Genomic DNA, 14879 nt, shown 5'->3' with positions numbered 1-14879 from the left:
ATTAATGACACATTTGTACCCTAAGCTCTATGAAAACATTATAAGTACACTACAGAATTCCTTTTTAAAAATTAGGTATTAATGCCTATAAATTACATATTGCATCAAAGTAATACTTTAGTTAAAGTGAAATAATTTACTTATTTTTTCAGGGATGTAAAAGGAACTGTTTCATGAACTAAGCACAAATATTTTAAGAATAAATACTGTAAATGTAAGGTAAACAAAACAAAACATGATACCCTTTGTTATTTCTTTTTTCATTCTCTGATCAATTAACATACAAAGAGAATAATTGTTTCTATGACTTTCCTTAAAACAGTAATTTGCACAATAATCCAAAATAAATTATTTCCACAAACAGATTAAAGTAGACACTTTTTCAAAACTTTAACTCGCATCTAGTATGCTTTTAAATCTGCTGAAATGAAAAATAATGTTGAGCAGCCATCACATTGACTCCTCTTGCAGGGTAAGGTACAGCAGGAACCACAGCTGAGCGTGGGGCAGCACCCCTGGCTGGGCCAGCACAGGGTGCCAGGGCTGCTCTACAAATGCCACCATCCTGTCCCCATGCTCCAACACGTCCCAGACCACCCTTGTGTCCCAGGGAAACTCCTCACTGCTGGCCTAGTGTGGATCTGGAATGGGCTTTTAACCAACCCCTGAGTGCCCCTGGGAGCAGCCCTGGAGCTCAGTTAGAAGATGTGGAATGTTCACTGCAGAGCCAAAGGGGCTGCTAGTCCATGCAACTAAACTACAGCAAATTCAAAGATTAAAAAAAAAGCATTCAGTGTGGATGTCAGGTCCTCAGCACCATCCTGCACAAGTGATGATCTGTTTGTTCACCAACTGCTCACCAACAGAGACAGAAGATCCCAAAATTGCTTCCATCTAGATTGTTGGGGACATAGCAGACACATTCACTGCCCACATATATATATTTGCACATATTTTAAAGGTTTCTCCCAAGTCTTTTTGAACATAGGAGTTGGGCCATCAAGGCAATTATTGTCCAATCACTTGGGTCTTGCTGTGCTGAGACAGTAATTAAATATTCCTCTGCATCCACAAACTCCTGCCTGTTGATCTTTCTTTGACAAGGGCACAAAAATGTACAGCTCTCTAATTAGCAACCTAAGAGTGACCCCACACTCTATTTTTTCTCTTCTAGTACTAACATGAACTACAATTTAACGTATTGACTAAATCAAACAGGTGACCAAAAAACTTTTTAATGTGGATATATGCAAAGAAAACAAGTCTCATGCCTAAATTAATACTTTCAAGGTAGTACTGCAAAAGTTTCCTAACAGAAACTGTTTTTCTAAGAACTGCTTTCCCAACACATTATTTACTATCTTTTTATTGGCAAATAGAGCACATTTTAATTGATATTTTATAAAGCAACCACAATTCTAAAATAAAAATAATTGAACAATTATTTTTCTAATACCGCGACTTCAAATAGCAATTATTGTCACAGCAATTGATTTCTTTCATTGTACTTGACAAGAACATTGTGTTTATGATTATGATGTGCTGGGTTCAGCCATCCTTGTGTTAACTGGTATACACATGACAAGCAGCTCCAAAGATTTCAACAGGATTATCTGAAGCACAAAGCATTGTAAACATAATATGAGAAGTCTGATGTGTATGACAGCAGTATATTTTTTAATGATTAATTAAATTGCTATGAATCAGGAAGTTTTATAAACATCATTATAAGTAGGACTATTTCAGTGATTAGCAATTTAGAACAATTCTGGGAATGAAGTGTTACAATTCCAAATTAAAATGTATAAAGATTTAGGGAAAAGTAGGTTTGTCTAGCAAGGAAGTAGGATATGAAAATTCCAGCTCATGGTAGTCAGTGTGTGGGGTCAGGGAAATAAATCCTGGCTGTGGAGCCAAGACATTTCAGCCAGGAGTGCTGAATTCCTGCTCAGGGAGGGCTCTGGCTGGCACAGCCAGGGACAGGCACTGCCAACAAAGCCAGCATCAGCACCCAGGTGACTCAGGAATGTCCTTTTCCTATTCCTGCTTGTCATGCCAACACCACCAGCACCAGCAGCTCCATGCACTGGCTCCCACACTCCATTTTCTGGAACTGATAAACTGAGATCTGCAATCTTTCCCTCTTCAGCTACAAAATGTCATTGTTGCATAGCTGTATATATGACAGGGCTTATTCCATTCTTTTCCCCCACAGTTTCTTTCTGAATTAAAGGAACCCAAGAAAATGTGAGCCCAGTAATCCAAAAGCCACACAGCCACTGAGTTCAGGCATTTGGTTCTTGCTTTGCAAACTGCAAAGTTAAAGAAATGCCTGAATATGAGGTAAAGTATCTACGATGGTATTTAAAACTCAAAGTATTACCAAAAATCATTTAAATGCAAATTTGCATTTATTTGTGTCTCAAATAGAATTCACACAAGTTAAGCAACAAGTTTCAAGTTCATTTGAAACTAATTACACGGATAATTCTTCTTATCCAGATGACTGATTAAAATGTTATTTTTTTATGCAGTCCTGAAAATCCATATATCCCCATAAACAACTCTTGCATAAAGTGTCTCATGAAAGTCACATAACTTCCCTTAAAACTCTCTTCTCACACATCCACAACTACCAAACTTATACAAAACAGGTTAAGAGTTAATAAGAAATAAATATCTGCCTTCTAATCTGGTCCTTCCAGACTCAACACTGTGTTTGGTAAGAATGCATGGAAAAGAATATTCACGTTAGATTTGTTTTACTTTGTCATGGTTGAAACCATGAAACCAAAAGAATGCTGTAAGTCTCCAGAGCAGCACATTAAAAATTACTATTAGAAATGTCATGAAAGTAGCTTTATTGAGACAGAAGAGCAAAATTAAATAAAATGACAAACTAAGACCTCAATAATGGTATAAATAAAGCTTCACAATTTAAGCTCTGAATGCATAATGGGAAACGGGGAGATTGAAGGATCAGTGGTGTCAACTGCATTTTATATTAATTATATTTTAAAGTAAGCAGTAGCAATGAAATAGAAACATAACATGTATTAATTTATTAGTCAGAATAGCTACTATTTTTGTGCTAAATAATTTATTAATATATATTCAATACAGAAAACCAACTTAATCCTTCTTCTCCCAAGGCATAAACTCCTATAACAGTTTAAAATCATCTCTGACAACTGCCTCTGCAAAGCCTGGGTTCATTGGACTTTCATTGGTCTGTGCAATGAAACATCAAAAATTTTCTTGAAAGTAAAGAAGAAAGAAATGCTTGAAGAGGGAATTTGTAATTAGCAGAAAAAATATTATGAAAAAACATATTGGCACTTTTTTCATTATGTACATGTGCCATAATGTTACAGAGGATAGAGGGGAGCATTAAATTACTTTATTCAATAAAACAATTATTAAAAAATAACTATAAAAAAGCACACATACATTTTTTAGATTTCTGTTTTCCTACATACACAATTCATGCATACATCCACAAAGCTCTGGTTTTATGATAAATATACCACAAGCTGCTATAGCAAAGTATTAATGAATGATCAATTATAGAAACAGCCTTTATATTCAACTAAAAAGGGAAAATGGATGCAGTGTACACCAAGATGCTGTGGAGCCATCCAATATCAGATTAAAGTGAACAATGCAAAAGGACTCTGAAATATATTACACAATAAAGCTCTAGATGTGAACTTTTACCCTTCATAGTTCTTCCTTTCACCTCTTTGAAGCAACAAATAAAAAAGATTTACAATCAAAATTATTTAATCTCATGTAAAATGAAATTAATCTCCATTGAATAAATAGAATTTTATGCCCATGAAGCATGATAATGTTTCTTTAGTTATGGAAAATACTTGAATATTTCAGATCATTTTATGTGTTTTCCCTTCATGGGTGAAATACTCTATATTTCTCTCAATATGTGATGTTGCATGTAAAAAAAAAAAACACATATCAAATTTATATATATTTGTTCACTGACATTCTGGACAAATTATGACATACAGAATTTAGTATTTTCTGCAGTAGATTTCCAGAATAATTAGAAATTGAATATACTATTACAAAATATTTGTACTTTCACTTTTGCTTTTTTGCAGAGGTTTTTTGCTTTTTTAAATTAGCATAAATTTATGCTAATTTAGTATTTGAAATTAAGGGGTGGAGGAGGGGGAGAGAAAGAGTAATTTATTCTAATTATTTTTGGCTAGTGAATTTAGGGAAGAATTGTCACCAATGCTAAATTTCAGCAGCCTTCCAAACCAAGAGATTCACATTATTTCAATAAATTTTTTCCAATATTTTTCAATATTTTCTCCCATTCTTATTTTTCACTGCCCTCTCTAGTGCAGCTGTTATTCTTTAATAATACATCACAGAAATATAAAATATGCTTAGAAAGCCACCATACCACGACAGCATTATTTAGCAGGATGAACTGAAATATAATGAAGAAATTTAACACATTCCAAACAACTTTTTCCTTCAATCTGTAACCTTTCCAACACTTTCTCCAAAGAGGCAAATACACCTAAAGGAGTAGGTGTAAAAATGTCATAACTTTCCTTTTTAAAAGTCCTTTAAAAATTCAATTTTCCTGAGGACAGAGGAAGGATTTTAGATTTCCAGGCCAAAGAAGCATCATTCAAGAAGAACACAAAAAATTCTGTAATTGTACTCGATAAAGAATAAGAAGCCCCTGATTCCCCTCAATCTGGTATTAGAATTCCAGCTAATAACAACTGAAAATATATTAGGAAAGAAATATAATTTTCCAAGTGGTGAGTGTTTTCCTAAAATATCACCAAAAAATTATTGAAAACATAGAAAACCAACTATGATACAGAACATGATTGGGCCATATATAAAGATTAAATTCAGACAAAAAAATTTAAATAGATTATATAACTAGTTTTTACTGTGTAATTCTTGTTGTGGCTTTTGGAGTCCACAGTAGAATTTCCATAATTTTGCTTCTTATTGGCAAAACATAGTCAACCCTGCCTTGGATTCCAACAGGTAAAATAGAAAGACCACAAAACCTCCCACACAAAATACTTCATTTAGTACCAAGAAATTTTACTGGAATATTTGCATTAATATTCCAATACAGAAGATGAATTCCTTTGATATAAGATCTCTTCTAAAAAGGAATAATCAGATTTAATATTTTTGGATGTATGGAATTCACAGCATAGCACATGGTCTAGCACCGTTTTTTCTCTCTCTCTGTGATTTATTACAGCTGAGCACAGGGACCTGGAATATTTCTGCCCTGCCATGAGGAGATTGCTCATTTCTTGGCTGTCACTCAGTGCCCAGCCCATCACTCCGACCTGCCTGCAGAGACAGGCGGGCACGGGCTTGACAAAGCTGCTTGTCACCCGCTGTAATGGGCAGTGACACCACTGCCTGCAGGAAAACACTGATGGTTTTACTTCCTTTATTTTTTGTTATTATTTTCCTTCATCAGCTTTCACCCCCCTTCACTGTATTCCTCACACCTGGGAGCAAACTCCTGAAGTTAACTATGCAACTGGTATATGTCATAAGAAGACTGAATTCCTTCTCTTTGGAATTAAAATGACAAAGGCAAAATTTCAAGTCCCTTTGTCACAGATGGAAACCTATTCTAGTTCTTTTGCTTAAAGTACAGTGGACTTGATTTTCATAAAAAAAATGATCAGGAAGGATTAAGCACTCTAGAAGAAAAACTGCTGTTAGTTCTGATGCTGTTAAAGTCTAAGAAAATAACTGACTAACTGGATTTAAGAAAATACATCACAAAATGTAGGGAATAAAAGCATAAACACAGTATGAATCATCTGTGATGCTTCTTAGGATACAAAATCAGATGCAGCTCTAGAAAGACACACCTCTGAAAGGAGAAAACACCAGAGCTTCAGGAGGCACAATGAGCACCTCTCACTGTATTTGCTACATAAAACAAGTGAGACTTCCAAACTTTAAGGAAGAAAGAAGCCCACACCTGTTTTATACACAGACACATAGACTGAGTGAATAATTTTTGTTTTGAGGAACAGTGTCTGTTGAAAGCAAAATATGGTGAGCGCTCACACACACTTCCAAACTACTCAAAGGACTAACAGAAAGATGAAAAACAGGAAGAAAATAATGGAAAACAGTTCTGTTCACTGACAGATTAAGTGACTCATCCCTTGTTTTGAAGAGCAACTGATCCAGTGGTACTGGGGAATCTCCTTTGCCTGCAGGCCAATAACAAGTGGCTGCCTTCTCCAGAAATATGAACACACCAAATAACTCCACAGTGATGACAAAGTTTCTGTGTGATTCAGAGAGCAGAAGGCACAAAGCTACATTCAACAATTCAAAACAAACATTTAAAGAAAGGAAACCCAACTCAAATTGCCCACCACAGTACAGACGTGCTTTTCCCAGTGGAAGCCAAACAGCTCTGTGCTTCTGAGGTGAAAACTTTTAATGCATCACTATGTAAAAATCAATTTTATTCTAGCCCCAAAACTAAAATCCATTTTGGTACGATAACTTGATTTTGATATTATAAAATATTCTAATTTTGATTTATAAGAGTTATGGATTTTCTGATCAGCCATGGTGGCCGTGATCTGATCCTGACACCCTGGCTTTTGTCTTTCTCAGGATGTTCAATATTCGATCTCATAAAGATAAGTATGCCAAAATCCAGCCCTAATTTACCATCCTTCATTCTGATAGAAATAAAATATGAAGGCAGGGACACAGACCAAAGGATGCTGGCAAAGAGCAGGAGTTCACCCCCAGGGTGGTGGATTCAAGCACTGCAGCTCCCTGGAGTTCTGACACTGCTGAAATGCAGCCACCCCCTCCCACTGCAGACAGCACACAGTCCTACATATGGACTTCATAAATCTGGTTCTCCAGCAGCTGCTAAAATTCCTGTTGTAGCTCATGCTCATCTTTACCAAAAACCCATCCTCTCCTTCTGCAATAAGCACTGGGTATATTTTGAATATTGTTTTCTCTCATTTAGGCTGCTCATAGAAGGATTTAATGGAAAGAACGTACCCCTGATCCCAAATGACCATAATTTTTCATGGAATTTCTTAAAGCACATACAAATGAAGGATTTTCAAACTTTCAAAGAGTCCATATTGTTTAATAGTGCTCTACTTAATAAAACCTAGAGATTGTGTAATTTATGACACTGTGGAGATACGTTACAAAAGTGACTAAAACATTCTATTCAGTCAAAGTACCGGAGGAAAGGGCAGGAATCGTTCTGGGAGCTCAGAGAACATGCCTGGTGAACTAGTAGTTGGCATAATGCATTTTAAAAAAGCTTTAAAAACATAGTTCTGGCACTTGCTTGCCATTTCCTATCACAAGTATATTAACAGCTAACCTTCGTCATCTGCACCAATTTCATGCTTGCCTGGTTTTTGATTATGAGGTTTAACCACATTTCTTACCAGAACTTATGCTTCAGATTTTTAATACAAATAATTATCTGGGAATTACTTGAGTACTTGTTATAAATTCTGTTATATTGTTATGATTTTATTTAAAAGCAGGTATAGAAATCAAGTGTTTCTTAGGTCTCCATTAGGAGTAACTCAAAGCATTGATAATAAAAACAAACTATTATTAAACAATCAATTTTCATGGATGCTAGATGTGATCTAAAGAAGTAAATAATGTTTTCAGAAAGTAAAGCTACTTCATATACCCTTATGAAATGTCTAAAATATCCTGGCACCTATTTAGCTAAATCCAAATATTCATGTAAGACTTGAAAACACTGCAAATTTCTTTATACCTTAGAGTTTGAAACAAAAAAAAGTGCCATTCTTTAGGATATTATGGGTTTTACTGGTCCAGGTAATACAGAAATATTCTTTCATTAATTGTGCATACTGCATTTCTTCAGTGTAAGAAGGATCATTCACATTTGCTGCCTGTGAAATTTTGCAATGAGATCTATATTTCTTCAAAGAAGGTGGAAAGAAAAGAAGACACAGACTTCTCAGTTTGTGCGATGGCTAAAAGTCTTCAAGGCACTGAGCACAGCACCAAAGATGCCACACTGTCTATTAAGACAATTTGGAATCTGTTATTACTCTCACTTAGAGAAAAGGTCACAGAACCAGTAGTTGCAACAAAACCTACCAGTAGGAAAAAAATTAAATTATATAAGGTAGGGGTTTTTAACAATGCTTATCATGGTCTGAAGCACTACAGTTTCAATAATATTTTGCTTATTTTTTTTAATATAACTTCTATTTATCTTTATCTTTTTTATCCTAGGATATACAATATCAGTATCTTGGTAGATCAAGCACTAATTGTAGAGATAACCATAGATTTTGTATTCATTATGTATAGTTTTAAATAAATTCCTTACAGAACGGTGCTTTTTAAAACAGTTCATTTTGATACAACAAGACAGTTCTAAAAATGCCTGTTTTGATTCTTTTGATTCAAGCAGTAAAATGTCCATTTCATCTTTCAGTCTGGAACACAAAACCTATAAAGGAACAGTCTTAAACTATACTTTTGCCTGGTTGTTGAATAGCTGTTATTGTCAAATGGGTCTATTTGCTGCTTTGGCCAGGCAGGGTGAACAGCATTTTGCCACAACCTTTGAAATCAAAATATAATACTGAATGGGAGAAATGCAAAGGCAGGTTTATCAAAGCATGTCGAAATACGTTTTGTCATCAAGCACATTCAAATTGTCTTCAAACACAATTATTTTCTTCATCAACAATCTTAATAAATCCAGACTGGGTTATTATTACTGTTGCCACCATGATTTGCCACAGTCACAATACACCTCATTCCCATTCAGTAAACAAAACCAAACCCCACAAACAAACAAACCCAAACCCACACAAGACAAGAAACAAACAAACCCTTATTAAAATTATTATTTTAGGCTACAAACTGTTGGCATCCTACCTGTGCATTTACCCAGAACAAACTGCATGAGATAGACCAACACTCTGGAGAGACAATTCCATGAACCATAGAGATGGCAGCACCACCAAAGAGCCTTTAGCTCACCTTTTCTCAGGCTGTCCCAGGGCACAGAGCACTAACAAACTACTCTTAGTTTACCTCTGCTATTTGTGACAGGATCCCTATTCTTCGACAGACTTTGCTTTCCTCTACATGGGTTTGTAATCTAAATGTTTGCATAATCATTGTAAGTTTTAGAGCTTGCTATCTCCCCATGAAAAAAAGAGAATAAAACTCTAAAACACAAAAAAAGACCAAAAACAAAACACTCAAAACACCACTAGACTGACATTTAGGCAATTAGCACTTTATTGCTCTGTTCATGGTGAAAGAGGAGAAATGGGATACTTTATATCCCCTACTAAACTTCTCCCCATTAGCCAATGCCCTGGGTACAGAAAACTTCAGATTCTATTAATTTCTGTGCCCTTTTTGGCAACAGCAATAGAGATAATTTGGACCATACACAGTATTTAAGACTCTGATTGTTTAGGTACAGTTCCTCAGAGCACAGTGGTTAAAGTCAACAGATGAGCCATACTGTGAACTTGTGAAATAAAGTCATGGCCTAGAAATACAGAAAGTCTGATGAACATACCTGCCTGTCACTGTTCAGATTTTGTGTACACTTCATGGTTATTGGGAAATATCTTCACAGCAAGATTTCAAAGCACTGTAACTAATCCATATATATTCAAGTTTGTGACTTTTATAAGATAGCTGAACTTTTAAGAAGTCTTTCAGTGGAGTTTTGTTCGCAGTCTAGAATAGCTGTTCATTTGCAGTTGAAGCCCACCCCTGCATTGCTGCCATAACCAAATCTCAGGCATCAGCTACTGCCTTTCACAATTAATCTCTGACACATGAAAGCCTTAATAGTGATGTGCTGTGCTTTATTAAAAATAACAAGCTATTGAACCGTGCCATCATTTTAAATAATTTCATAAAAGTGTTTATAGAAAAATCATGCACATGAATTAGAGTTTAGCTGGCTTTTCTTAATCACTGTAATATATGGTACAAACCCAGCTAATCTTCATGAGGTGTGAAGACTGTACCACTAAATATGAAATACACAATTATATAATGCAAGATTCCAGCAGCAGCCTTTGATTGACCTAGACCCTCCATTGGTGCACATTAGGGAACACAGTTTGAGGATCTTTCAGGCATTTCTCAAGATTCAGAAGCTGCTTAAGACACTGGTTTGATGGCAAAGAGTCATCAGGATTTCAGTCAGAAGACAAACAAAGCAATTTACCTGAAGAAGGTGACAAAGAACTGCACCAGATCCATGATAGTATTGTGCTGGGAGAAGGCAATCTGCAAATAAAACAGAAGTGAATTACAACATTTTCAGACTCAACAGCTCTTCTTAGGTGAGGGCTTTATGGCTCCATGGATGATTATTTTCAAGTGTAATTTCAGTCTAGTCTACACGCACCTGCAGTTATGATAAAGTAAGATGAGCAACTAATTCCCATATCCTTGCTGGTATCAAAATACACACAATGGAATATAATACTTTTAGTGAAGTAAACTTAATAAAAATATCCACTTAATACAAACAATATAAACAATAGAAAAAATATTAGGAAATCATATTGTTATGAATTGTGTTGCTTATAGTCAACTGTTTTGACCAACACTATCTTCCATTTTAATAACAACACTAAAACAAGGTTTTAGAGAAGACAAACAACATATAGTGCTTAAAATGAATGCATTTAAAATATTTTAATTGTAGAATATTAAAATTAATGTATATGTTAATTTAATTTTTTAGAAAGATAAATCTGGTGCATAATAAAACAATTTCAAAGCAAATTACTTTAAAGACAAAGTAATAAATATTTTTTTGGGCTACATTTTTACAGCCTCACTAGAACATGCATTAGTTCAGCTCCTTGCTGTAATTTTTGTGAATATTTAAGAATTATCTCTAAGACAGCATAGAGACATCACACTTGCATGAAATACAGCCTATAATTATTTTTGCAAATACTTTTTGCTAATGTTAAGAACTGTACTTAATATTTATGTTATATCTACAAATATCCATAAGTTCCTGTCTTGCTCAGTTTTTCAATCTATAATTATCAAGTAAAAGATACAGAGAATCTTCTACTTAGAATTGTACAAAATGTTTACCTAACTATATTTACACTCTTTTCAAATAATTGTTGGGTTTAGAAATCTTTCTGCATTTAAGATCTGATCTTGACTAGTAACTACACCGTTACTTTGAATCCCTTTCATAGCCTACCTGTGAACTTTTGAAATGAAAATTCATGATACTCAACAATTTACTTTTTAAATTATTTTTTAAATTTTGTTTTTATTTTTTATTATATATATATATATATATATATATATATATATATGTATATATATATATATATATACACACACACACAGACACGTGGTCCATGTATATGTCTTAAATTATAAAAAAGCCTATGAAGAAAAGGCTGATGAGTGATAAATTAACTGTGGGGATTCTTCCAACTAACAAAAGACATGTCTAGCTTTTTTCTCTGACACATTAAAGTTTGTGAAAAATATGGTTTTAAAAAAGCAAGAAACAAACATTTTTAACAATACGTGGCCAAACTTGAAGACAAGGCATTGTGACTCCTTGCAGAGCCTTTATAGCAATTAATGATTCAAAAGTCAGATAAGCAGAAAAATATGCCAGAGAGCACTGACACAAGGATGGATTGCAATCAATATTTCAATGTATGGTACTTCCAAACTTTTCAAGTTTGGCACATGATTTAGGAAATAACACTTTACACTGAATAAAGATGGATGGAATAGGTCTGGTGAAAGAGGAACAACTTCTGAACACAGATTTTTCCAGCTTTCAGAAGTTAATATCTACAGGAATTGATTAATTTTTCCCATTGCTCCAGTTCATCGTTACCTTGATTATGACATGCAGCAGTAATAGAGTCCTACAGAACAGTAGGTCAAGATCTGTTCCATGCCAAATATGGGACAATCTTGAAAATGTAACTCAGGGACAACTTTCATATGGAAATAGCAAGTCTGCCCTCAGAACTTTGTGTTTTAGTTTAAAAATATAGGTGTCAAGAAGCCATCTCCACAATTATAACATCAATTGTGGAAAAGGAAAACTGGCACTAAATCAAAATTGCACATCTGCAGAAAACAGGAACCCAATCCATGAAATGTTTCATATGTTTAAATAATGTACACAAAGAGCAATTTTAATCTGTGCTCCATTTCATGACATTACCCACTAAAGCAAACCTCTGTCTGCTCAGGCTCTCAAACATGAGCAAATACTTCCGTTAATACCATTTTTTCCATCTTCCACTGTTAACAAATTAAAAATGAACAAATAAGAGAAACTAAAATAAATACGTGGCAAAACTCTGATAGAAAGTCTAATTATTAAACCTGGAAACATAATGCAATAAGGTCAGACATAAGCCAAACTAAACTGCCTGGATTGTGTTGATTATGCAGACTTAAACCCGGCAGAATTATTACTTCCTTCAGTATCATCCAAACCATAATTTAATTTCTTCTTGGATAAAACTATTATATCCTCCCACACTGGTGCTAGGTATGTACTGAAGCAGAAGAAATGGATACTGACTGAACATAAAGGCTGACATTTTGGTGTATATTATCTTTCATACTTTCTTGAGGGACACTCTTACTGAGGCAACTTCAAACAAAAAATATTAAAGTCAACTCAGGAAAATATTTGTGTAGATGGCTACATTTTTGTGTATAACTTTTTTAATAAAGAAAAATGTAAAAGATCAAACACTGTGATAATTTGAAATGAGGATGCTAGAAAATTTAAACACATAAATTCTCACATTTACATTTCATTGTACTAAGTAGAGTTTAGATATCTTCGCTGAAGAAACATGACTGAAGAGACCCAAGTATAAACTGTTCTAAAGACATTACTATGTATTACAGAATAATTTTGGGGTGGGAAATGGTACCTATGGATATCCTCAAACTCAGTGAATACATGACTACTGAATAACCAGTAGTTTCAAAGGAAGGGATACTCTGATTTCTTTATTTAAATATAAATACAATTTTAAGTACAATTAACTACTGAGATATCTTTAGAGAGAGCAAAAATGGTTCTGACTCTTCTTTCACATTGGAGTTCAACTATGAAGACTGGCCTGTAAAAGTGAGAGATGGATAGTAGGAAATTATCAGTTTTCCAATATAAATATTTAACAGACAAAGCACAAAATATATTTTCCTTTCCCTTGGAAAACAGAAATTCCAAGGATGAGATTACCAACAAATTACATATGTCTAAATAAGAGAAACACTAAACTCTTGTAGGCTAAAGTGCCACACATTTATTCCATATATTGGCTTTCCTAGAACTTGGAAAAAAAATTTGAAATGTATCTGAATTTTACCGTGTGAGTACATCTGATCCTGTCCCATGCGTGAACCTCATTTAAATTATTCAGCTAGCTTACAATAATCAGCAGAGATAGGAAGGCACTTCATAGGTGACTGACTCTAAAATAGATGTGGAACTCTCATAAATTGGAAGGAATTACCCTATGGAGCTGCCATTTCTCTCCACCAACAACACTGGGATTCTGTGATTAGTTTAGATTATAAACCTAATGTCAAACTTAGAATATAAATAATGTTAAGTGAGATAAATTTCTCCCATGGTTTGTAAGTACTCACTGGGTATTTCTGTAAACCAGTGTAATGATAAAATAGGCAAAAGAAATGTTTATTGCTGGGATTAAAAGGTCTGAGAAGCAATATGAAGCTAAGTGGCTGTTGCAGAATCCTACTCCTGCTGTGTTAATGCCTGTAAAGAATTCAGTCTGATGTTGACAAACAGTCCTCCCAGATGATAAGATTTAGTGATAACAAAACTTTCATACTGATAATATAAACAGAAAATGAAAGATAACAAAGAAATTCAGACTTCACATCAAGATTTGATAAACAGCTTCCACAGATTATGTCTGCATGCTGCAGCCCTGTCTCTCATGCTGGCACACATTACATTATCAAAATACCCACCCCTTCATTTCTCAAAAAATGTAATAATTACAGGATATTACTTCCACTATTCAGAGTCATAAGAGGCTGAAAGACAATCTAGTTCTGTATTCAAGTAGGATGAAAGATACTGCTAAATAAGGTTATAACAGCTGAACTTTTTTCCTACCTAGTATGCATTTTACCTGTTAAATTCAATATGAATATTCCACTTCTTTATTCAATTCTGTACTTCTGTACACATTTGAAGAAACATATACCACGCAGAAAAAACCAACATTAATAAACTCCAGAAAGTGAAGGAGAGAATGTGGGGGAGGGAACTGTTATTTAACTTACAGTTTTATTCAGCATGCAAAGCACTTTCATAATGATTCATATGGACATTATTAAGAAATTGAAATACTGAATATTAAAGTCAATGAAAGAATGGAAGAAAATTAAAAGACGTAGACAAGAGACAAATGGCATGTTTCAAAATTAAATTTAAAAAAAAATTAAAAGTAATTGGCACAAAGACCTATAGTACTGAAAAGTTATTTTAGACATAAATCTTTGCAGGATTGAGTTATCCTACAAACTGTGTGAAACAGCAGATTTCTAGACAACATCTTTCAAAACTCTGATTTTTAAAAGCCTGCCTAGATTAAATGGAGAGGAAGAAAAATTAGAAACAGAAGTGAAGGGAATGAGGTGAGAGAATTTGTCAGGCAGAGTTGAATGATTAAATTCTACTACAAAGAGAAGCATTGCATGACAATATGGTTTTGTTTGTCAAGCTACATTAAGGAAAGCCATTTTTGTCACTTGCTAGAATT

The 14879-nt window shown here is 34.3% G+C and overlaps 1 protein-coding gene across 4 annotated transcripts in view; it reads right to left on the bottom strand.

Moving 5' to 3' along the window:
• ATRNL1 (attractin like 1) overlaps window positions 1-14879 on the bottom strand; it is a 430566-nt gene that overhangs the window by 206668 nt on the left and 209019 nt on the right. For all 4 annotated transcript variants that reach the window (XM_021537269.4, XM_021537270.4, XM_021537271.4 and 1 more), the window contains exon 25: window positions 10283-10344. In XM_021537269.4, the coding sequence (XP_021392944.1) occupies window positions 10283-10344 (62 nt within the window). The remainder of the gene's footprint in view (window positions 1-10282; window positions 10345-14879) is intronic.

This window comes from Lonchura striata, chromosome 6 (assembly GCF_050655825.1).
Source record: "Lonchura striata isolate lonStrDom1 chromosome 6, ASM5065582v1, whole genome shotgun sequence".
In the NCBI taxonomy this organism is placed as follows: domain Eukaryota; kingdom Metazoa; phylum Chordata; class Aves; order Passeriformes; family Estrildidae; genus Lonchura; species Lonchura striata.
This window is presented reverse-complemented; position numbering and strand designations above follow the sequence as displayed.